At 46.2% G+C, this 23,720-nt stretch overlaps 1 protein-coding gene across 2 annotated transcripts in view; it reads right to left on the reverse strand.

The window, feature by feature from the left end:
* C1QTNF12 (C1q and TNF related 12) overlaps nucleotides 1–23,720 on the reverse strand; it is a 197,401-nt gene that overhangs the window by 63,415 nt on the left and 110,266 nt on the right. For both annotated transcript variants that reach the window (XM_078642378.1, XM_078642379.1), the window contains exons 2-3: nucleotides 17,752–17,871; nucleotides 16,231–16,342 (exon numbers count right to left, since the gene is read on the reverse strand). In XM_078642378.1, coding sequence (XP_078498504.1) covers nucleotides 16,231–16,342; nucleotides 17,752–17,871 — 232 coding nt within the window. The remainder of the gene's footprint in view (nucleotides 1–16,230; nucleotides 16,343–17,751; nucleotides 17,872–23,720) is intronic.

Here is a 23,720-nt window from a genome sequence, read left to right on the forward strand (position 1 = left end):
AAGAAGCATTGATTCAAGGTGAAGGAACCGGGACTTGATTGATGGACTCAATGGTGATGTTTGAGTAACTATGTTTTGACCTGTACTGTAACACAACCGTTTCCCGATCATTAATACATGGGATTCTAATGTCCAGTAATAGCTGAAAGATTATGCTATGGAGGCACACCAGTGGTGGGGGAGGGGATACGAGAGGGGGGATGTACCACGACTTGATTGAGGATATCGTCAGTAGTAGAAGTCAATGGAAGCTGTATGTGGTACATGGGAAGATCCATTTTTGGTATGTTAATATTCGGAAAATCAATAAAAATATGTTTAAAAAAAATCAAGTATGTTGGTGTATAGCCAAGAATCCCCTTAGGATAGAGCCAACCCCATTACCTGATGTGGGAGAGCAAAGGACCCCATCTTGGTCTTGAGATGGACACCCTGCAAGGGATGTCAGACCACTGTTTGCTGGAGGGTCTGCGTGTAAGGGACCTCAGCATCTCACCTTAGCGTGTCAGGAATTCCTTTTCTCCTCTTCCTGCCCAGTTAAGATGTAGCACTTATATACCCAATATGTACCCTCAGGGGTTCTACCTAGAGGTGTACTATGGGCATGTCAGACAATGATGACGACAGAGGTGACCCTTATACAGAGTTATTTCGCAGAAGATGGTAATCCTGCTGTGATACTGAGAATCCTCATGCATAATACATGAGGCTAGTTTTCGGAGCAAAACCACACAACAGTCATGTAGCACCTAATTTGCTAAAAGGTCAGCGTCAGACCCATTTTGTAGAACAATGGTAGGACAGATGTAGGTAAAAGGATGTGTAACTACCTAGGCCTATATTGGGGTACATTGGGGTTCATAACAATAGCAATGAAGGAAATGTTTTCTAGTCAGGCCTAAAGCAGAGGCTGGTTCAATTTTCAATGCAACCTGTCACTATGCTTGCCTGGAGTTTTGAAGACCTTGATTGTATTTCTGAGATGACAACTACAGGTGATTCAGTCTAAGACCTTTGTAAATAAATGTGCAGTGGATGGAGGTACTGAAGAACAGAAGTCTTTCCCTATTAATAAAAGGCAAAGCTTTTTTAATCCTTTGGAATGAGGTGACATTAAAGGATCTTTGCAAAGCAGCAGCACTTCTACTTTGAGTTGACCATGGATGGTAGGTTATCGGTGGCTTTCAGCTTGTGGCTTGGTAAAGACTACTTGCTTACCTAGGTTGTTAGTCAAGCTGCCCTGTAAACTATATCTCCAAATCTCTATAGGTTACTGGGCTTCTTTATTCCATCATGGCTTTTAATGGTACAAGTACACTTCACAGCAGGGTTCATATAATTTTTTGAATTACAGGAGGGTTGGGGCAGCTCTAATGTATATGGAGATGTTGCTTCAGATCCTAGGAGCATAGATGGAAAAGACCTGTTCTCTACTTTTCTCTATTTTCTGCTGGTGTACAGCAGCCCTCTCATTTGGCTTATTGTTACCAATGCTTTAGAATATAAAAAGAGTGTGCGTTGACTCCAACTAGGGGAGAATGAATCTCTTACCTCAAGCTATTGGCTGTTTGATGTATTATTCCACTCTCTTATTAAGTGTGTGCATTGCAATGCATGAGGAACTAGTTTTCATCTCGATAATGCACTCAATGACCACTCATTAAATTATTTACCTCATAAAGGCATCTCATACATAAATTACATTTTTTTTTGTATTTTATTTTTATTTTCACTGTTTAAATGGTTTAGTCAGGACTCAAAATGCAGCCATATCTATTGGATTTGAACGTGTTTGTTTGCAGTATTACCACTTCCTGCCAGAATTTTGTACTTTAATTAGCAGGTGAAAGATTGAAGGACTTTGCTTCTGTAAATGATTTATTTCAAATCGTACATATATTGTGAACTTCACAAACTTTTAAAAGTAACCGGGAGAACACTGTTGCAAAGCCCAACTTTTAGCAAGGAAATTGTCCTACAAAAAGCTAAGTAGCTATGCCGACTTCACAACTTTAGTAGCTTGGTAGAGGGTAATAGTTGTGCATTCTGGAAAACTATGTTTGTGGAACTGTTGTAGCCCACAGCCATACTTATAATTAAATAGCGTAAACAACAGCAACAGAGTAAATGGCCCAAATATCAGCAGTAACAGAGTAAATCTAAATCTGACTAGCACATTGTTAACAGGGTATTATTTTATGTATTTCTGTTATGTTTGTTATTGCATAGAACCAATGGGAAACATTTGTGATCACATGAAGAGCTCACAGGGGTGTTGAGTAATCACAGAGGTGGAAGCTTAGAGCTACTAGAGCAGGCGGAATTAGGCTTAGATGAGAGGAGTGGATTACTAAATTTGTGGATTTGCTGAGAGGCACTGCGGGATGAGGAGAGGAGAGTAACTCTTTTCAGAGGAAGATGACGGAGGAGTTTGTGGGTTGACTATAGGGAGTTTCATAGTTTTGGGGCCCAGAAGATTTCTCTGATGTTTTTTTTCTGCATTGTATCTCTGTATGAATGAGATTTACTTCTTGTTGTGAGACTTCAGTCTGATACGATGAGTTTCACAATGACGTCGACTGTTTTGTGTTTGGGATTGACCTTGTTGATGACACAAGTAGGCTTGAAGGGGATAAAAAATTGATTGATGGGATACAGCAAAAGGTAATTACGTTGGAAGTTGTTTTTCTAGGTGTGCTGTGGTATTTTAGCAATTGTGAAAAGGGGCTGAGGAAAGAATAGCAGAGTGGATAATAGAGCATGTTCCATGGAGGTGAAAGAGGGCAAAGCCTTATACTCTGACTTAAAAGGCAGTTTGGATTAGGTATCCCTTTATTTTGTGAAGAAGGCTTAGTTGTAAGTAGGACTCCGAGCTTTTCAAGCAGTATGTGTCTTAAATGAAAGTACTAGGGAGCCCATGTTGAAGTCTAGTGACTTTGTGTAAGGAACTGTGTGAAAAAGAGGCCATCTAGTGCCATTCCGATGAGCTATACTTGAAAGGGGTAACCAGTTGATATCATAATTCTCTAAGCAACAGCAGACATCAAACAAAGGATGTATCTGAAACTTAAAATAGTAGTGTGCAAAGCTGCAAAGGAAGCGAATTGTAGCTCCACGTAGGTTTTTTTTAGTTAGGAATTTAAATTTGTGACTTTTAAAAAATAAAAATCTTTGTATTAGTTTGAAACTATTCCCTCTGCTGGGAGGTGCAGCAGGTAGATTGCTGCTCTCGACAGCTGTTCCCTAGATCTCTCACCATTACAGTTCATCACCCTCCTCCGGGCAAAGCCAAAGTGCAATTCTTCAAGCTTCCCTATTATCTCCGTCATCCCTAGATCTCAGGCCCTACCTCACACTCTGCCCCTGCCTGGCTATTGCCGTACCCTTAATGGCTATTTCCAATTGGGGAACAGCCTGCGGCTGGACATCAGCCAAGTGTGGCAGGTTAAACTTTGCTGCTGCAAAGTCAGAAACTTTTATTGTCTTTGCTGGAGGTGTTTCTCACCCGATTTCACAGGTGAAAAAAAATCTTCGCTCACCCTTACTCAAAGACCCAACCTACATTATCAAAAAAGTGACTTAAAACCCAACCGGAAATAATGAAATTTTGCCGTTTTCTGGAATCTAAAGTTGGGGGGGGGAGGGGGATTTGCACATTTTTTATGTTCCCCTGTGTAATCTGGCAATGTCGGAAAATGTTGCTTTTTGGAAGATGCACAAAATGTTCTCTCCTCATCTCAGGCGAGGATTCACATTACCCCTTCAGTTTCTAAGTCCCACAGGACCTCTGGATCCAGGAAACTGTCTTTCTGCTGCCACTCTGGGCTGCCGGCCTTGGCTGGCAGCATGGAGACGGAACAGATACTTCTGGCTGACTGCAATCCGGACACTTCTGGCATAAGAGAAGGGGGAGCATGTGGCCCTTAAGGAGCAAGTCGGTCGTCAGCCTAGAGAGAGGCCTGATCGCAGCGTTTGCTTAGCAGTGGGGACGTTCCTGCTGCCACCACACTCGGCCCCTTTTTCACGTCGGTTCACCAAAGTCCAGGGGGTAGCAGAAGTGACATCACTGCTGCATCACTTGACATGAAGCTACATCAAATGATCTTTGGCGTCCGATGACCTCACAATAAAAAACGGTGTCACAGAAAGTGACATTATTAAAGTAAAACTAGCAGGTACAGCCAGGATTAATAACAACACAAACAACTACTAAAGCTGATTATGGTTGTGTTATGTATTTAATATTAACTAGTGTGCTGCCATAAAAAACTAGGAGTACAGACTTGATATGCCAGGGCTCAGCTGTCATCTACACAGAATCAACAATCTTATGGTTACACAGTCATAAGCAAGTAGACACTAAAATGCACAAGCATACCGCCATATGCCAACGTGACCCTTCAATAATCATACATGAACAATTTATGGCCAACCACACCCAACATATCCTGAATTATAGTCTGATAATATCAAGTGTAGCTGCATATGCCATTTGTTGTCTCTAGGATGACTACATCAATCCAGGTAACCAAGAAAACTGTCTCCAGTCCAGAACTTTTTACCTAAAAATCAGTTTTCAGATGTGCTAATCTAATTAGTTCAATGGAAGCAAAGCAAGTCTACAACGCTCAGAATGCATTAGGAGATCACATTGTCCATAATAACTTGAAAGGCGGTATTCACCTTGGGAACTTCATACGCACTGTAATAGTTACAGAAAAGCTATGTAGTCCATTCACATGCTCATTATGGTTAGGTATAGCAGCAAATGTCTGTACATTCTTGCCATGAATAAGCATGTACTTGACTGCTGAGTGCAGACACCACATGTGCAAATATAGTCTGAATCAAACAACCTATTTGTGTATGGGTTTAGCGCCAGTGCTTAATTTGTAAACAAATAAGTACCAGTCTCTGCCAGGAGACCACTGCAGCTTGCAGCACACATTGCCCCAGCTAAGCTGCCAATAATAGTGACAACACACCTACTAACAATCACACTCCTGCAAGGGTGTGACAATTCGGACTATTTCAGGCCCGAAAGCTATAGGAATGCTTGGGGCAACAGGTAAGATTAATTTGTAATGTGTTTTGAGTGACTAATTAACTGTTGTTGTGGTCATCTCGAAATTATCCAGACAGCACCACCTTGTGTCAAACTGTCACAAGCCCTGGAGTGGACAATTAAGTGCCGGTGCTGGGCACCGGAAACCACAGACTCAAATTAAGCAATGGTTAGCCTTCACTGCTTTTAGTGCAGCCTCCCTGTACATTGTTTACAGCCTCAGATGTCAAGTGCAATATTCTGTATGCACATGTTTTCTGTCTCAAAGGCCTAGCGCCATCTCACTTAGCGCAAAACCTGGGACATATATTGGCAATTGGCAATACTGTAGCACTGTGCCAGCCCTCCTGTTTTTTTTTTTTCAAATCATTGGGTGTGCTTGCGCAATTGGCCCTGCTAAAGCAAGCCAGGACTACAATTCCCTGGTGCACATTTTATTTATACGAAATCCCAGGACTGACACGTGATGCCCTGCCATCTTTGAACAATCTGGCAAGCCAAACCCTCTGAGGCCATTATTGGGCTATGCAAAATCATACCTGTATTCGGCTGTGCAAAATCAGAAGACCCCATTCTTTCCTGTGCATAATCTGCACCGAAAAGATTGCACCCCCGACCACCCAGGTGGTGTGGACTGGGAGGCATACAAAGCAGTTGCAGTTTCAGCATTTGAAGGACAACTTGACACCAGCCTTCTCTTGAGTTTCGCACAGGCTTGTACTGTGAAGTGAATTACTGCAATAAATTATCCTAATTGATGTAGGGCGTAGTTTGCGAAGTAGCGCTTCGCGAAGCTACTCAAAGTGCACTTTGCACTATGCGAGCTACGCGCAGAACTACGCGAACTGCGTAGTAGCCTGTTCGCACTGTGCAAGATGCCGATTTCAATGATTGCACAGTGCGGACAAGCATCCAGCACTGTGCAATCAGTGAAAACTGCATCTTGCACAGTGCAAGCTGTAGTTTTCTGGCGCTCGAGTAGATTTTTACTCGAGCGGCAGCTTTCTCAATGCGGACTGGTAGTTTCTCCTCGTGAGCGGTCGCGAGCATACGCGACCATTCGCTATGAGAAACCTGACCTCCCCGCGTTGAGAATCTCGCTGAGAGGTTTATTTGCCATGCTCGCGATCAGCAACTTGATGTTGCTGATCGCGAACAAGGAAAAAGTCTCGCCGGGATGTAATTTTGCTTGCTCGTGGTCACCATCTTGACGTTGAGGATTGCGAGCAAGCAAAAAATGACCGCTGCACTACACTACGCTATGCGTGTTTGCACTGTGCTACATGCAGTTCGCGTAGTGCGAAGTAGCGCAAACTTCGCAAACTACGCGAGCATAGCATAGTGCTTCGCTCAGGCCTAGTAATTAGTAGACGAAATGTAGGGAGATGCAATGACTCAAACATTTTTTAAATGTTTTCCCCACACAGAGTTCCTTGCTGACTCAGAAACACAAACCTTTAAACATGGCCACGCCTATAATGTCTAAGGTTTGGACATGACACACTTTGTCAAATGTAGCACATAATAACCATTGTAACAGCCCAAGAGAAGCCTGCTCACGCTTGGGGCCCCAGGGAGCGACAGAAGTGGGCTGCAAGCTAATTGATAAACTGTAGCAGTTTCCAACTGCTCGTTTTTATTCTGTATCCAGTCCAGCCACAGGCAGTTTCATTATAAAAGCGCTAAATGAAATATTACAACAGGAACAGATATTTATCACTGGCTTTGTAACCACAGGGACCAGAAGTTACAAGGGCAGTGTCAGGGGTCAGAGTTGCAACATCTGACGCCTGACCCCTAAATGACGTCCACTAAAAGTTCAAAATAAGAGATCTGTGACATTGAGAGAGACTAAACTATGCCGCTTTAAGCACCCGATCTGAAAGGCAACGAGATGGGGCTTGGAGGAACCCGCATTGTTGGTGAATGGTGATAATTTAAGGCTGGGTACACAGTTTTAGATTTTCTTTTCTCTGAGTTAGCATCTCAAAGATACATTTTGTTGTATAGCATGTCTCAATAATTGTTAGGCAGAATTTAAGGTGTTCTTGACTAGGCCTGGGTGGTGAACTCTGCTCTGTTCGCATAGTTTGTGGAGTTTCCCTCCCTACGCGCTCCACGGAGCACGTGGAATTACAAAAACTCGCAGAGCGGAGTTTTTTCCTCACTAGCCAACATTAGGTCGGCGAGCGTGAGCAAGGAAAATCCAGTGCTAGACTACCTCCCAGCAAGATTTCTCAATGCGGGCGGTGGTGGATGGCCACGAATGCTCGCATTGAGAAACCATCCGTTGATGAAATTCCTATTCTAACAGAAGGGGAGTCTGGCAGTTCTTGGGCTTTCTGTATACCTACAGTGGTTTCGATTTGTGGATATCGAGAAGGCCTTTGACCTCAAGGCTCACTGACTCAGATCGGCACCCTTTTCTGCCACTGGAGGGGGCCCACGAGCCGCGAACGGAAACGCCAGAAACGCCAACATCGCCGAAGCGAGACGGACGCTGTGGCTGCCGCTCCTGTCTGCCGCTCCCTAATCCGTGAAAGCTGTGAAGCCGTGAAGTCTGTGATAGCCGACGTGAACGCCGAGAACGCTGAACGGCGCGGGAGAAAAGCTCGGGTATGGCAAGGCTCCAGCCGTGCTTTATGCTCCAAGCCGTGCTTTATGCTCCACAGGCGGCAGGTGAGCGGCTGAGCAGTTCGGTGTTCAGGCGGCAGTTTGGTGGACGAGCGGAGCTGGGGTGGAGTCACTCACGGGAGGTTGACGGGGGGACAGCAGAGCAGCAGAAGCAGGTTGGGGCTTCCCCGCTCCCCCACTTTCCTCATCTTTCTTCAAATCACCCCCTGCACCTGCATTACCTGCATTACCTGCATTATTAAAGCCATCTCCCCCACCCGTGGCCCCTCTGCAGCCTGAGACCTGCTGTGGGGGTTTCTTGACGGGAGCCCCTTGGAACATTACCGCACCCACTCCCCAGCCACAATCAAGCCACAATCAAGGCAAGACCCCATAGAAACTGTATTGAATTGACTCTGGAAAGTTCAGCGGATCAGCGAGCGCGGCTGCCGTTAGAGGCAGCTGCGAAGTAAGAGCCCGGGGGCGGTGGCCTAGGCCGGTCTGACTAGGTCCGACCTCGCCAGCGGCCCCCCCCTGTGTGCCCCGCTCGCTCCAGCTAGATCTTCAGTGGTTGCCAACAGAAGGGCAGACGCCGGGGAATACGCCTGACTGTTTGTCATTGATACATCGCAGCGGCCACCTTGCTGTAGGAAAAAAAGTGACAGCCAAAACAGAGAAAAACAATGAGGACTAGAAATTCGTCCTTATTGCAGGCACAAGAAAAGCCTCGGCCACACAGAACAGCCAGGAGACGGAAGGCAAAACTTTTCTACCCCCCAGGCACGGGTGGCCTTTACTCCGGACCTGGGCTGTCGGAGGGGGGAACCCCGGGAACACCAGGTGCGACCGGTGCAACGCCGACGTCCCTAGGATTACAAACTGCGTTCCCAGCACTGACATCGTCGCAAGTAGGGCAAGATGGGAGGCGTTTTAACCCGGCTCACTCTATTTCCAGCCCCGGGGCAAACATCTCTTTAGGAAACAGAGACATAAGAAGCTTCTTTTACCCTCTGGCTACAAGTCCAGGTGCACCAATTAGATCTTTAAGTTGCACTCCGCCCAACAAAGCCATAGAGGACAGCCTACCCTCCAGCTCCATTGCCTCACGGGCTCCAGGAAGGCCCCTATCACCAATAATAACTACGCTACAGGGTGGTATACCTTCCAAATCAGAGGCTCCGGGTAGGGTCGCATCCACACCCGACTTAAATAGACCAACAACGCCCTTACACCGCTTACCGGAAGATACTCATCTGAACTCGATCCTAAATGGGGCCCTCGCGGCTGACATATTGATCAGCACATGTAGCGCACCCCCGGCAACAGGGGAGCACACGCCTGACGCAACCAGTCACACACATGAAATTTATGAGGGAGGAACCACCACAGAAATACTGGCCCGGCACTCCCCACCTTCGAACTTGATGCATCAGAGCCCCCGGGACCAAGATAAAACGACCTTCTTACCATCTTCAATGAGTAGAAGCTCGGATAGGGGGGAGAATCCCCCAGTGATCACAGACCATCTAACTCTGATCAATGAGACACTCATCTCTATGACAGGTGCGGCAATAATGCACGCCGACAAGCTCGATGCCCAGATAAATATTCTACAAACTGTCTCAAACTTAATATCTGGAATCGACTGTAAATTGGACCATCTGAACTCCCTGATTCGCAGAGCACATGACAGCACACACTTCAAGCCCGCGCCATACAGTTGCAGTCCAATCTTGAACAACTTAGGAAAACTTCCGGACATCATGACCACACTAGTTGAGGACCTCAAGAATGAAGTCGGCAAAATCAAGGACCCGATCTCTCAGGAACCAGCTCCGCACCCTCCAAAAACAGAAGGTTTAAGAAACCCAACAAACCACTCTACTCAGATTAATAAAGAAGATAAAACTGCCTGGGAGGCACCATTACCTATGCTCAGCATGAGCAGGTCAGACGCCATCACAACCAAAACACAAAATCATGAGCCCCAGCATATTACCACATCAACCAGCCCAGACTTTCACATCCTATCTAGGAAAAACAAGATTTTAAAAAAAAAACCTCAATAAGGCAAACAGAAACAAATCTCTCGCTCCCAGAACCATCCGGGAATGGCTACGGCCTGAGAATGAGATGTCCGCCCACATCGTGAATCAGGAAACGACCAAACTGGGAGCAACTGTGAAAATACTGAAAACAATCGAGTCAAACGCAGAAGACACTCATCCTACTAACTCAGTAATAACCTCACTTGTAACCCCCCAGCCAGTTTTAACAGCACCACACCTAAAACAAGCAATGGACCCCTATGGCCACAGCTCCGCTGAAGCAACTCAAGCAAACCCAAACAGATACGACCCTCGGGTCGCTGCTTTATCAACATCCGCGAAGGGCTGCGCATCGCAAGTGTCCCTGACTATTAGAGACCTCAGGGAAATTGAACAGCCGCTACTAACCGTAAGCGCCCCCAGCCTGTCACAGATGGAGGCCCATCCGCGGCACTTGGGGAAATTGGGGTTAAACAGGCATACAAATGACAGTCAACTGGACACAGTACAAATACCACAAATAGGAGGCCATGGGGCGGACTCAGCCTGCCGAATAAGCCACCCCCAGGATCGCAAGATAACGTTGTACCCTGACTACGTCTCCCAGGGGACGTGGGATATTCTCAACCGTAGCAATCTATTAAAACGTTTTGCAAATATCCCAGGATTGGAGGGAACTAATACTACAGACATTGATACCATCTCTTTCCTCCCGCCAGATGCGGAGGAGAAAAATGAACCCACGGAGCTAATCTTCGTGAGCCCGCATAAGGCTGAGGTCCTGAGAAGCCAGCACAAGCTATTGGAAAGTAGGGGCATAATAATAAAACCTACGTGCACACAAAAATACCCACTCCTTCTAAAAACTCAAACCGCACACTCCCAGATGGGAAACATAGTTCAGCGAATTGGAGGGATCTCATGCCTGCATGCCCACCCCATTGACACGCCTCACGTCGTGCCCATCCTCCAGGGGTCCAAAGGTGCCACAAACACTGGCCCAACCATCAGCACCCCAATTAAAATAACAACTAATATGAACCAGGGTACACGCACATGCGCAACCTTGGGACGCGCAAGTAAAGATTGGTCCTGGCTGCCGCTAGCACTAAACTCAAGATCCTAACACAGCCACGATGCCTCGAGCCACCTCTCTGCAACATGACCATCGTCCAACAAAACCCTCCAGACAGGGATTATCCCTGGATTGTCTGAAAATCATGACTTGGAACGTCGCAGGGCTTAGGAGGCTGCTTCTTAATAAAAACGCCGTGACATTCATGGAAGAGGCAGACATCATCTGCATACAAGAATCCTGGCAGCTCCACCCGCTTTCAATAAGAGGATACGCAGAATATGGAAAACCTGCAAAAAAGCTTAACATATTCGGAAGACCGTCGGGGGGATATGCGTCTACATAAAGCATTCACTCAACCTGGAATTCGTGGTAATTCCTAATCTCCCGGACAATTTACAGGCAGGCATCCTGAAAGGCTGTCGCCTGACAAATGGACACATTGCGTTCTTATTAATTAATCTCTATCACAATTCACATGGGCCCATATCCAACCTGGCCACGCTGACAACGCTCCTTGAGTCCTTAATCCTCCAACATCCGGCCTTGGAATGCATCATCCTTGGTGACTTCAATACCCATAATATAGGGATATCAACCACACGAAGACTTCAGCCTGGGGCTACCACTGCTCTGAATGACCTATTAAAAACTTACAAGCTGGTGACAGCGCACTCGGTCCTCCTAAATCTGAGTCCAGGGTCCTTCGTCGGCCCTACATATAACAACCAAACAACGATTGATTACATCATTCTCAGTGAAAAACTACAACCTCTGATGTCAAATTTTACAGTCCACCCGCGCAACGATAGCGACCACGCTGCCTTAACCATCACATTGAATCTCATAGCGGACACTCGCCACAGGCTCGAATACATTGGAGCATCCAATGGCGAAGATCTGATAAAGCTGCCTAGAAGAATTAAATGGGCACAGACCTCTATCACATCCTTTAACAACTGGGCAAACCAGTGGCCAGGCTGGCCACCGAATGAACAGATAAAGGGCACAATAGCAACCTGGAATGCCACCACTGAGACCCTGGCTGCGATCCTTCGTGGAACCTTAAATAGCACATTTAACAGGGACTCTCCACCCACATATGGACACAAGGTGGAACTCAAAATTAGCGCCAAACAACTGAGCAAGAAACGTAAACTCTTCTACAAACATGGCACAAGCTCAATGAAGAAACAACTTCAAGAGGCCAGCAAAAGTCACTCAAAGAAGGTCTGGGAGGCAAAACGAGATCACTGCGAAGCACAATGGCTGAAAATCTTTGACCTGCTGAGCCCAGGAAAATCGCAGGAGTTCTGGCACTACCTAAGCACCCTCGGACGATGCACAAACCACAGAGAAAACTCCCTCGAGGCTCCCATCTGGGTCGCCCATGTAAAAGCCCTCTACATTGAAACCGGCCCCGTTACCAAGCAAAATGAAACAACTAATGTTGGAGCTGACTCAGATCCAATAACTGAGATGACTGCCCCGCCGGGAAGACTGTCGGTGTCCAAAATTCTAAAAAACATCAGACACAATGGTGCCCCGGGGCCCAATGGCCTTCCTGGACACTTATTTAAGGCAAACATCGACTTCTGGTCAAAGACCCTGACCCACCTGTACACCGAATGCTGGCTTCTGGGGGATGTCCCTGATTCATGGAGAGGCTCGCTACTACAGCCAATTCACAAAAAGGGCCCCAAATCTGAACCATCAAACTATCGCCTGATTGCCCTTCTGGACATCGAGGGAAAAGCATATGCCAGTGCGATCTTGAGGGACCTTACAGACTGGACGAACGCTGAAGGTCTCTTCTCATTCTGTCAAACTGGATTTAGACCAGGGTCCGCCACTGTCGACAACATTACTGCACTCTCTTATCTGGTCCACCACGCTCGGACACGCAAAAGCCCCCCCTTATTCGCCTGCTTTATTGACTATTCGGCGGCGTTCGACGGGGTAGATTGTGCAATCCTGTGGAGAAAGCTGGCCCAATGGAACATCAATCCAGCTTTGTTGAGGGCGATCCAATCCTTGTATTATAAAACGTGGGTAAGAATCAAACTCTCGAGGGACCATGCATCCGTAAAGATCAACACGGATCGTGGTCTAAAACAAGGGTGCGTGCTAGCCCCAATGCTATTTAATTTATACACAGCTGACATGGAGAGAGCCTTGTCTGGGGCAGCACTGCATATCCCAAAGATCGGCGGGACAAAAATCCACTTTATGCAATACGCCGACGACCTGGTGCTCTTGGACCATACGAGAATTGGGCTACAAAAGGCGTTGACGGCACTTGCCGCATACAACGATAAAAATAAGCTTGTAGCAAATTCATCCAAGTCCAAAATCATTATCTTTGGAAAGTACCCAAAGAAAAAATAATTAAAATGGAGGCTTGGGAGGGAGGAGCTACGCCAGCAACCAAGATGGCCGCGTAAGCTCCCGGCTCTGCCGACCTCTGCCAGCAGCTCGAATATCCTGCCTTAAATCCTGAACTCACGCCAGACTCCCGTGTTCATGAAGTTTTTCTGCTTCTAAAGGTGCAATCCCGAGTTTTCTACCTTATTGGCTGACGACGATACGCCGTGTTTCCATTCTCGGCCTAACAACGTGTGGAAGCCGGGGACTCGATTTCTAGCCTACCCGGGTCGGAATTGATCAACATCGGCCACGAGACCTGGACTGAGCCCGGTCTCCCGAAGTGTGCCGTGAATTGTTGATTTTTGGTGACGACCCTGTCAACGGACTACACTGTGGACACACCAGCGTTCCACACCGGCTGCCGTGGTCGGGGTCTGGTGCCCAGAGACCTTGCTACCCTCTCGGGGTCGACGGGCTGGGGCCCTCGCCACCGGCGAAGGTGTATACTGCACGACGAGGAGCGCCCACTGCTCGACATCGGATTTGCGTGGCCTGTTACCCCGGAGTAGCCGGCCTCCGGGGTTCAAGTCCGGCTCTATCGCCTATTGAGAGGGGATGGGGCGGACGGAAGGCACGCCATCGCTGCAGGCTGTCATGGCCGCCATTGGGGCACTCCATTCGCACACTATCGCTGTGTTCAGGACACTGATTGTGAGAGTGGACGGTATCCTGGGACCGGAAGATGATTCTTCGTTCAGTTCCCAGCTAGCTACGGTACCAGCGGTGCATTGCACGCCTGAGATCGAGGTCCCCGTGCAGATTCCGGATTTAATGAGCCTTGGCCGTTCCCAATTACCAACAAGCCAGCCTGTGCTTATCGCCAGCGCCTCCTGCCCGATTCTGCAGACGCCTAATACGTCTATAGACAGTCTTTTGTGTGGTGACAAGTTCCTCAGTGACTGTTGGAGATACTTGCTGTTCTTGGACACCATTCCTCGTTCGATTGGTGGACTTTGTGAACTTTTATCCTGTTTTCGATCCTGCAGCACCGACATGAACTTTTGTGAACGCTTTGCCTCTTCCATCAAGATGGCGGCTCGAGTGAGAAAGACTCTTATGAAAGACCGTTCTGGCCAGGGCTGAACTTGATCGCTTGGGCTTGATACAATAGCTTTACGCAAGGCTGGGGTTGTGCCTAAACTGTGACGGGAGTCGGGTGGTTTTTGACTAAACTCCCCCGACTGGTTTGTATATGTTACTGCATATTGGTTTTACTACGTCTCGGGGTGGTCGCTATTGGCGGGGGGTACGGGAGACCGGGAGTGTATTTGCTTTCTCCTCCTCCACTTTATCTTTTTCCCTTCCTTTAGGATAGTTCTTGGGCGACAGGCACGCTGCTAGTGGGGTTAGGCCGTAGCCATTGCAGGGGTGCAGGGTGGGGGGTTAGGGGAGGTTTTTTTTATTTTGCCTTTGTTTTTTTCTATGTCCCCTTTGCTTTCTCCTTTTTCCTTCTATGAGAGGTGGGCTGTTTATTCTACACGGATCCTTTATCGTCCGGGTGTCCAAACTGGTCTTAATTATCCTGCATCATTTAGGACGAGGTCTCGCGGGTGGGATGGTTTTGGATCGTACGATAGACTGTTTATTTCCCTATCTCCAATATCCGTAATTGTGATACACTATGTGTTCCTTATATTGATGTTTTATCTGTATTACTCCCCGCCTGTCCCTGCTCCGCATTTTATTGTCTGACACCTGATTTTTGTACTGCCTCCTCTTGTCTTACTGTTAAATAAAAAAATATACGGAAAATAAAATGGAGGCTTGGCAACCTCTTGCTGGAAAGCACTCAGCGGTACACTTACTTGGGCATTTGCTTTCAGGAGTCGGGGCTCTCTAGCGCGCACCTAAAGACTATCCAAGGCAAAGGCAAAACTATAACTTACGCCATTTGCAAGCTGCACACTTCCTTATATAGCCCGTCCACAATGGCCATCCAACGAGTACTCAAAGCAAAATGAATGTCGGCCCTAAACTATGCTCTCCAAGCATTTCCAGGGAAACTGCATAAAGAACTAGAAAAAATTAACTGCAGAGCCTACAAGAGACTATTCCATCTTCCGAGGTGTATGAGAAACACTCTCGTCCACTTGGAGTTTTCACTCAATCAGCAATACTTGAAAGAGATGGCAGCCCTAAGCAAATACTACTTTTTAACAACGACGGCCAAGGAGAACACACTTAAGGCAACGCTGAATTGCATCTTCAGAGAACCAGGGAATCCCTGGTCGGCCACTCTCAAGGCGGCGAAGGACCATCTCAATCTCGCCATTGAGTCTTGGAATCCCGAACATGTCAGCTACACTGCCATCAAATACTCCATCAAAAAACAAGTGCGGGCGCGGTCAAGAGAACTGGACCTGGAGTCGCTGGCAAAAAAAGACCTACACGAGTCCTTGTTCCTACCACATATCCTGCATAATCCCAAACATCACCTCAAGCAGGCCGTGGGCCGCGCAGCCCTTCATAAGATCTTAGCCTACAGACTACACCCGCTGCCTCTCAAAGAACTAAATGCCTTCGGCACGGCCGGCTCAAGACTCCGGGAATGCAGGCTCTGCAGGTACAAACGTGAGTCATTGGCCCACCTACTATTCTGCTGCCCGGCCCTGCGCATGGCCCGCAATCTCTATCTTAGGCCAATTCTAAGACAATCAGGATTCCGCACGGCAAAGGAGGCGACCACCTACCTTTATACCTTGACAACGGTAAAGCACATGGCCTCCTTCGGAAAGTTCATTTACCAGACACGAACTCTGCTGATGGCACGGGAGGGCCTCCCCTCATAGAGACTTTGCAGATCCACGCCTTAATATGATCCTCACTCATCGCAACCCCGCCCCTTGGGCGGCATAAACTCCTTTGGTTTTAACTTTTGTAATTTTGTAACCTTGTATTTTGTTTTAATGTAATGGTTTTGAGTAACCAAACAATAAAAAGAATTCATTCAGTGGTTTCAATTCATTGGAGCAGGCGAATGAGGAAGGATGATGCTTCCTTACCTTTTATCATCTCCTTGAACTCCTGCAGCAGCACATCCTGAGTAACTTCTGCTCCTGGAGGTCCAGGGGGTCCCTGGGGCCCGGGAGGGCCTGGGGGTCCTATAAGGCCACGCTTAGAGAGCAGCCAAAAGAAAGCATAAGAATCAAATCCAAGGAGCAACCAACAACTGCAAACAGAATGCACTGTCTCTGCACTTTCACAGCATACAGGCCCTCTGTCACTCTACTATCATAGGCTATAACCAACACCCCCATCAGCAAGAACATTCTCTTAGCCTGCAGGCCTCTGTTACTTCGCTGCCACAGCATGCAGGTCCTTTGTGACTCCACGGTTACTGCTTTAAGGCCAACCGTCACTGCATAATCACAATCGACAGCCCTCTCTGAGCGAACTAGGTCTAATTCAAACTACAAGCCACAGTTACGGCACTGTCACAGTCTGCAGACATCTGTCAGTGACCGCTTTGCACAGACCCATTGTCATTGCATTAATACATCCCAGAAGTCTGCACTCTCACAATTTAAGGGCTTTCTCCCACTGCACTGATACATCATACAGGCTGCAGTGTTACAACTGGAAGACCTGCTGCTATTGCAGTGTCTGAGCCAAAAGGTGGTAATACAATCTACAGGCCAATGATTACTGCAGTGTCAACCCCTGCAGGCCTGTCAGTGCTTAGAGTGTGAATGACCTCTGTCAATGCTTCTCAAACCTTCAGGCACCTTTGTTGTGCAGTTTGAAGGCCCCTTGTTACTGCGCTATCACAGTCTGCCGAACACCACCAGTGCTGTCCCTTCCTTGAAGCCCTCTGTCACTAAACACCATAAATGCTTTCGTCACTGCACTGTGACAGCCTGCAGGTCAAGCATCAGGGTGCAATCACAGAATTGTATGTATCAGTGTTGCTGAACTATTTTTTGTAAATAACAATTTAAACGAGTAGGGTTTTTAGGTCTGGGTTTTGAAAATGCAGCTGTCAAATAGACCAATTGCTAACAATATGCAAAGAGTGGGTGTGTCCCAATCAACTATTGGCTTTTTGAACCAGCCTCATCAAACATTGGTCTGAGACTCTTCCTCCTCTTACATATCCCACTTCTCCTCCTTCCACCTATTGTGACCAAGGATTGCTACTAAACCACCTTTCCACTGCCTTCAGGTCCTCATCATCACTCTATCCTAGCACTGCCATGAACCTCTCCCTCCCCATTGCAACCACCATACTGTGTCCTCTCCAGTGCCTATTGATACACCATTACCAGCATTTAGCTGCCTTGAATATCCCTTTTGTGCCGTCTTAAGATGTCTCTTTCAATTCAGTGCTTTATAGCTAAATCTCCCACATACATAATGCATATGGCACTGATAATATTTATCCTACTAGCAATTGTTGAAGGCTTTACTTTGGTTGCTCAGAATTTTCCTGTGAATGATGGGTTTGAAATCTCAAAAGCATGCACAGATACACACATGCACGCACATGCACACACACACTCACTCACTGCACAGGCATAACTTACTAATTTCTTGTCTTTTCCTTTGCATTTTTTTTTGGAATTGTTCCCATCGTCCGGGCGGTGGACGAACCTCATCCAGGTTTCCCGGGGGTCTGTTATTTCGGGATCAGGGACCTCAGGGAGCTGTGGAGGAAGAAGACAAGAAGAGATACTTGTTGAAGCAGTGGTTATCTGTCCTAAAAATAGAACCTAAAACCCGTCTTCAGGTCCCCATGACAGTATCTAGGCAGTCACTGATCATTATTCATGGATACATTGATACTGAAGACCAATAAGGACCAATAGTTTGCTCATGTCTGTCACATCCCTGCCTGCAGTACCAAGGCCATTTCCAGCCGGTCTCCAGCACTATCTTTTATCTTACAATGGGAATAGACAGCTGTCTGTCGTAAGCTTTGCGGAGTTCTATTCACTTTCTTTTTTTACACCTACTGCTCCTGCTGAAAGGTAGGCAATTACATCTTCCATCATGTCAGAGAAGAAAAAACCCTTATATTACAAATAAGTCCCTGCACCCACACTATCTCAACCTGAAAAACATTTTTTTCGTTCAGCCCCAGCTCTCAATCGCTACTGTATTTATAAGCCAGAGTGATTCAGACGTCTTTATTATGACTGCAACCTATCCTTCAACTCAGACTCATGATAGAGTGGTGAGTTATAGTTAGTGCTGTCTGCTTAGCAAGCTGAAACGAGGTCCACTTCTTATAAAGATTTGAAGGTGGTGGATGAATTATAAATGAAAGTTATAACTATAACTTTAGAATTTTTAAAGTTTGTGTAGTTTAATCTTGGTTTGTATAGGGCCGATAGGTTTACCCAACTGTAACTAAGCTTTAACCTTTGTTTTTTTAATTGAATTTCAATGTTTTTAAAACTTTTTGTACATAAAAATGTATTTGAAATTGTAAAGTGCAGAGTCGCAGAAGGAGAGTTGTTATGTGAAGTGTTGTACAGTACAGTGGAGAAGAGAGTGTTTTAGAGTCTATTGTCATAGACTGGAGTAGAGTAGAGTGTAGTAGCGTATCACGCAGTGTAGTAAAGTGTTATATAGAGTAATGGCATAGTGTTTCCTATAGTGGACTCAAATATTGTAGACCGGAGCAGCAAAGTTGTACAGTGGAATGGCGTGTCAAACAATAAAGTAGGGTGTTGTAGACTGTCAGAGTAGAGCATTTTAGAGTGGAGTAGGGTGAAGTAGAGGGTCATACAGTGGAGTATCGTCAAGTGGAGTGTCGCAGACTATAGTGGAGGGGAGAGTCGTAGAGTGGAGTGTCCTGTCAAATACTGGTGTGGTGTATCGTAGAGAGAAGTTGAATGTTGTATTGAGTGTTATAAGTGTAGTAGAGTGGATGGGCATACAATGGAGTAGAGTGCTAAGGAGTGCAGCACAGTGTTGCAGAGTGTCAGAAAGTGGAGCTGCAGAGAGCAGAGTAGAGTACAGTGGCTTAGAGTGGGATAAAGTGTAATAGAGTGGAGTATAGCAGAGTGGAGTGGAATACACTGGAGCGTGCTAGTGTAGAGTGGAGTAAAGTGTAATAGAGTGAAGTGGCGTGTCGTAGACTATAGTGGCATGGAGTGCAGCGGCATAGAATACAGTTGAGTAAAGTGTCATAAATCCGAGTACCGTGTTGAACAGTAGAATACAGTGGGGTGTCATTCAGAACTGGAAAGTGATATAGACTACACTAGAGTGTCATGCAGTCTGGTTGATTTTTGTAGATTGGAGTGGTGTACAGTATAGCACAGTGTTGTAGACTGTGGTACAGAGGATTGGCATACATTGTTAGAAAATAAACCGGCATTGACTGGTGTGGAGTAAAATGGTGTACAGTGGAGTAGTAGAGTACTGTGGCAGAGTGGAGTTGAGTAAAGTGTGGTGAAGTGACATAGAAAGAGTTGCGTACAATGTGAATACTTGACTAGAGTATCGTAGATTGGAGTAGAGTGTTGTACTTTACCATACAGTATAGTACAGTATTGTACAGTGAAGTGAAGGGGTATAGACAGGAACAAAGTGTCGGAGAGCGACATCCAGTGTAGCAGAGTGTTGTACAGTGGCGTAGCTAGGCGGTAGGCCGCCTGTGGTATCCAATGCGTTTGCCGCCAGCGGCGGCCTGAACGAAAAGTGTGGGGGGGGGTGGCGATTCATGTGGTTGCAACGGCTGCAGTGAATAGCTGGGGAGTTTAGAGGGGTACTCCCGATTCTTACGGCTGCAGGTAAGAGCGGGGTAAGGAGGGGCTAGCTGCCGACCCCAAAACTCATGCCGCCTGGGGCGGTCTGCCTCCACTGTCCCCCCTAGCTATGCTACTTGTTGTAGGGTGGAGTTGCATAGAGTACAGTAGCATGTGAACCAGTGGAGCTGCATATAGTGGATTGTTGTATAGTAGAGCAGAGTGAGGTTAAGCATCATACAGTAGAGGAGAGTCGAGTAACGTAGTTTGGAGTACAGTACAATAGAGTGTATTGGTGTGTCGTGGAGTAGAGAGGTATGGAGTGAGTGTACTGGCATAGCGTAGACAGTAAACTGTTATAAATTGTAGTGGGTCTTGTACAGTAGAGTGGAATAGAAGTGTACGGGCATTGAGTGGAGTATAGAGTTGGACAGTGAAGTGTACAGGAATAGAGTGGAGTAGAATGTTGTAGAGTGTCATAAAGTGTGGTAGGTAGACTTTTATAGAGTGGAAATATATAGAGTGAAGGAGAGTGCCATACAATGGATTAGCATAGAGTGGAGTGGCATACACAGTAGTGGCGTAGAGTGGGCTACCGTAAAGTGGAGTAGCATACACTGGAATGGTGTACAGTGTTCTACTACAATGGATTGTAGAAGAGTGGAGTGTCATAGAGTTGAATAGTGCAGAGTGGAATGGTACACAGTGGATTGACATAGAGTGGCTCATGATACAGTAGATTAGCAAAGATTGGGGTATACATTGAAGTGGTGTAGCGTAGAGTTGAGGAAAATGCTATAAATTGGACTGGTGTCTCATACAGTTGAGCGGAGTGCTGTGTCGTACAGTTTTGGAAAGTGTCATAGAGTGGAGTAGAGTGTTACACAATAAAGTTTACAGGCATAGAGCACAGTGCAAATTTGGATAGTAAAGTGTATGGGGACAGAGTGGAGTAGAGTCTAGTAGAGTGGCATAGAGTGCAGTACAGTTTGGTAGCGTGGAATTATATAGAGTGGAGGCGACTACACTGGAGTGGCGTAGAGTGGAGTAGCATATAGTGCAGTGGCAAAAAGTGGAACAGAGTAGAGTGGAGTAGCATAGACTGGAGTGGTATACAGTAGAGTGGCGTACAGTGTAATAGCCTATAGTGTAGTAGAGTACAGTGGAGTGGCATAAAGTGGAGTAGCATATAGTGGAGTAATGTACAGTGTAGACTGGAGTGGCGTACACTGGAATGGGTTAGAGTGTAATACCACACAGTGGAGTGGTGTCCAATGGAATAGTGCAGAATGGAGTGGGGTAGAGTGGAGTGGTATACACTGGAATGATGTAAAGTGGAGAACCAAATAATGGAGTGGGGGACAGTGGAATAGCATATACTGGAGTAGCGTATAGCAGAGTGGCATACAGTGAAGTAGCATACACTGAAAAGGCATAAAGTGGAGTTGCATACAGTATGATAGCGTAGAGTGGACTGGCGTGGAGTGTGGATGTGTACAGGGTGATAGAGTAGGGTGAGTGGCGTAGAGTGTAATAGTGTACAGTGGAGTAATGTACACTGGAGTGGTGTATATTGGAGTGGTATAGACTGGAGTAGCATACAGTGGTGTGGAGTAAAGTGTAATAGCATACAGTGGCGTGTCATACATTGGAGTGGGGTCCAATCAAATGGCGTAGAATTAAGTGGAGTGCCATACACTGTAGTGGCGTAGAGTTAAGTTGCATACAATGGAGTAGCATACAGTGGAATAGCATAGAATGGAGTGGCACACAGTGGAATGTCATACAGTGGAATAGCATATACTGGAGTAGCATATAGTGGCATGGCATACAGTGGAGTGGTATACTCTGAAAAGGCATAGAATGGAGTTGTGTACAGTGTAATAGCGTAGACAGGAGTGGCTTAGAGCAGTGTGTTGTACAGTGGAGCAGCGTAGATTGTAATAGTGTATAGTGGAGTAGCATATAGTGGCGTGCCGTGTAATGGACTGGTGTAGACTGGAGTGGCGTACAGTGGCTTAGGTCAGAGTGTAATAGCATAGAGTGGAGTGGCGTACATTGGAGTTGGGTCCAATCGAATAGCATACTATGAAGTGGTATAGGTTGGAGTGCCATACACTGGAGTGGCATAGAGTGGAGCAGCGGCATGCAGGGGAACAGAGTACAGTTGAGTGGAGTGGCATACAGTGGAATAGACTAAAGTGGAGTGGCGTACAGTAGAATGGTGTAGGATGGAATAGCGTATAGTGGAGTGGTATACAGTGAAGTGACATAGACTGGAGTGGCGTGCAGTGACATTGCATACAGTGTAATGGCATAGAGTGAAGTAGAGTAGGGTGGAGCCTCGCCCAGTGGAGAGGTGTAGGTTGGAATAGCGTTAAGTGGGGTGGCTACAGTGGCGTGGCATACTGATGTATGTGAAATTCTGAAGCAATGTAGATTATGGTGTGCAGAGTAATGCAAAACAGTGAATTGTACTTCCTTGCTTTTCTCCAGATTTACCAATCAATGCAGGGCCACACATGGTATTCTAGTCGTTATGTATTTGTTTATAGGTTTCCCTTAGCATGCAACCATAAATGGGTATTTCAGTTGCTTATGTAGTAAATCTGAAACTTTACACATGCAGTCTAGTTTATTCTTTGGGCAATCTTGCTACTTTTATTGTGCTACATATGAAGGCCAACGTGAATAAAAGGCAATCATTGTTATTGTTACAAAAATTGAGATCATTATTTTTTTTTCTAGTGGCCAATTATGATGTCCCCCAAATAAAAGTTTGTGTTTCTCACTGCCAGGGCAATTTTTCATTTTATAGCACTGGGTGGATAAGAAAAAGTTTTTTTGTTGGCTTGTTGGGCCACTTTTATTTTGTCAGCCAGAGAGCATGGAATAGAAAACCTATGTAGATTAAGATGTATTCTATTTAATATGTGTTTGTTTATAGGTTACCATTAGCATTCAATCACAAATGGGTCTTTCAGTTGTTCATGTAGTAAATCTGATACTGTACATATGCAGGCTAGTTTATTTTTTTGAGCTTCCTAGTTACAATTAGTAGTATTGTGCTAAAAGATATCACTAAGTTGAAAAACCTTTCAACTTAAAAAATACTTACTCTACTTACCTGCACTACCCCCACTGAAGCATCTGTGCCCCTTGAAAATTAATACTGCCAAATTTCATAAAAATCAAGCTTTTTTCACACTACACAAAATACAAAAAGTCTATGGAAAATACATTAAATTTCAACCCCATTTTGGAAACCCCCCTTATTTTTTTTTTGCACCCCCCCTTGAACTAGGCAAAGGTCTGTCTGAATTGTCATAGTCAATCAAGTAGAACTTCAAGAACGTGGTCTCTGAACGTGGTCCTTCCTGGACCGCAGAGATAGAGGGAATCACAGAGACCACGTTCTTGAATTTTTACTTGATTGACCGTGACGATTTAACCAGTCTTTTGTCTTGAAAAAGCCCTGTGTTGTTGCAAGTATATGGAGAGGGGGACGACCTGGTCCTTGAATCCCCTGAGCTCCTAGGTGTAGCAGTCAGGTTCTTCTTGCCAGCTCCGGTCGTGGTCGGGGGGGGGACCCTTCTGGTTCAGGCTGCAGGCGTCATCTCTTGAAGCTTGAGGGAGGTCAGAGATCACCAGATCCCAGGTCAGGATCACTGAGGAGACCTCCTTGTGGTGTTAGGCCACTCAAACCTTGGCCGTAGGCATCAGGTGCAGAGTGGAGCAGAATTGCGGAGCCGCCTGGATCTGGTTTTTGTGGCTGAGTATTGGGTCGGGCAAATTCG

Source organism: Lissotriton helveticus, chromosome 5_1, assembly GCF_964261635.1.
Source record: "Lissotriton helveticus chromosome 5_1, aLisHel1.1, whole genome shotgun sequence".
Taxonomy (NCBI): Eukaryota; Metazoa; Chordata; class Amphibia; order Caudata; family Salamandridae; genus Lissotriton; species Lissotriton helveticus.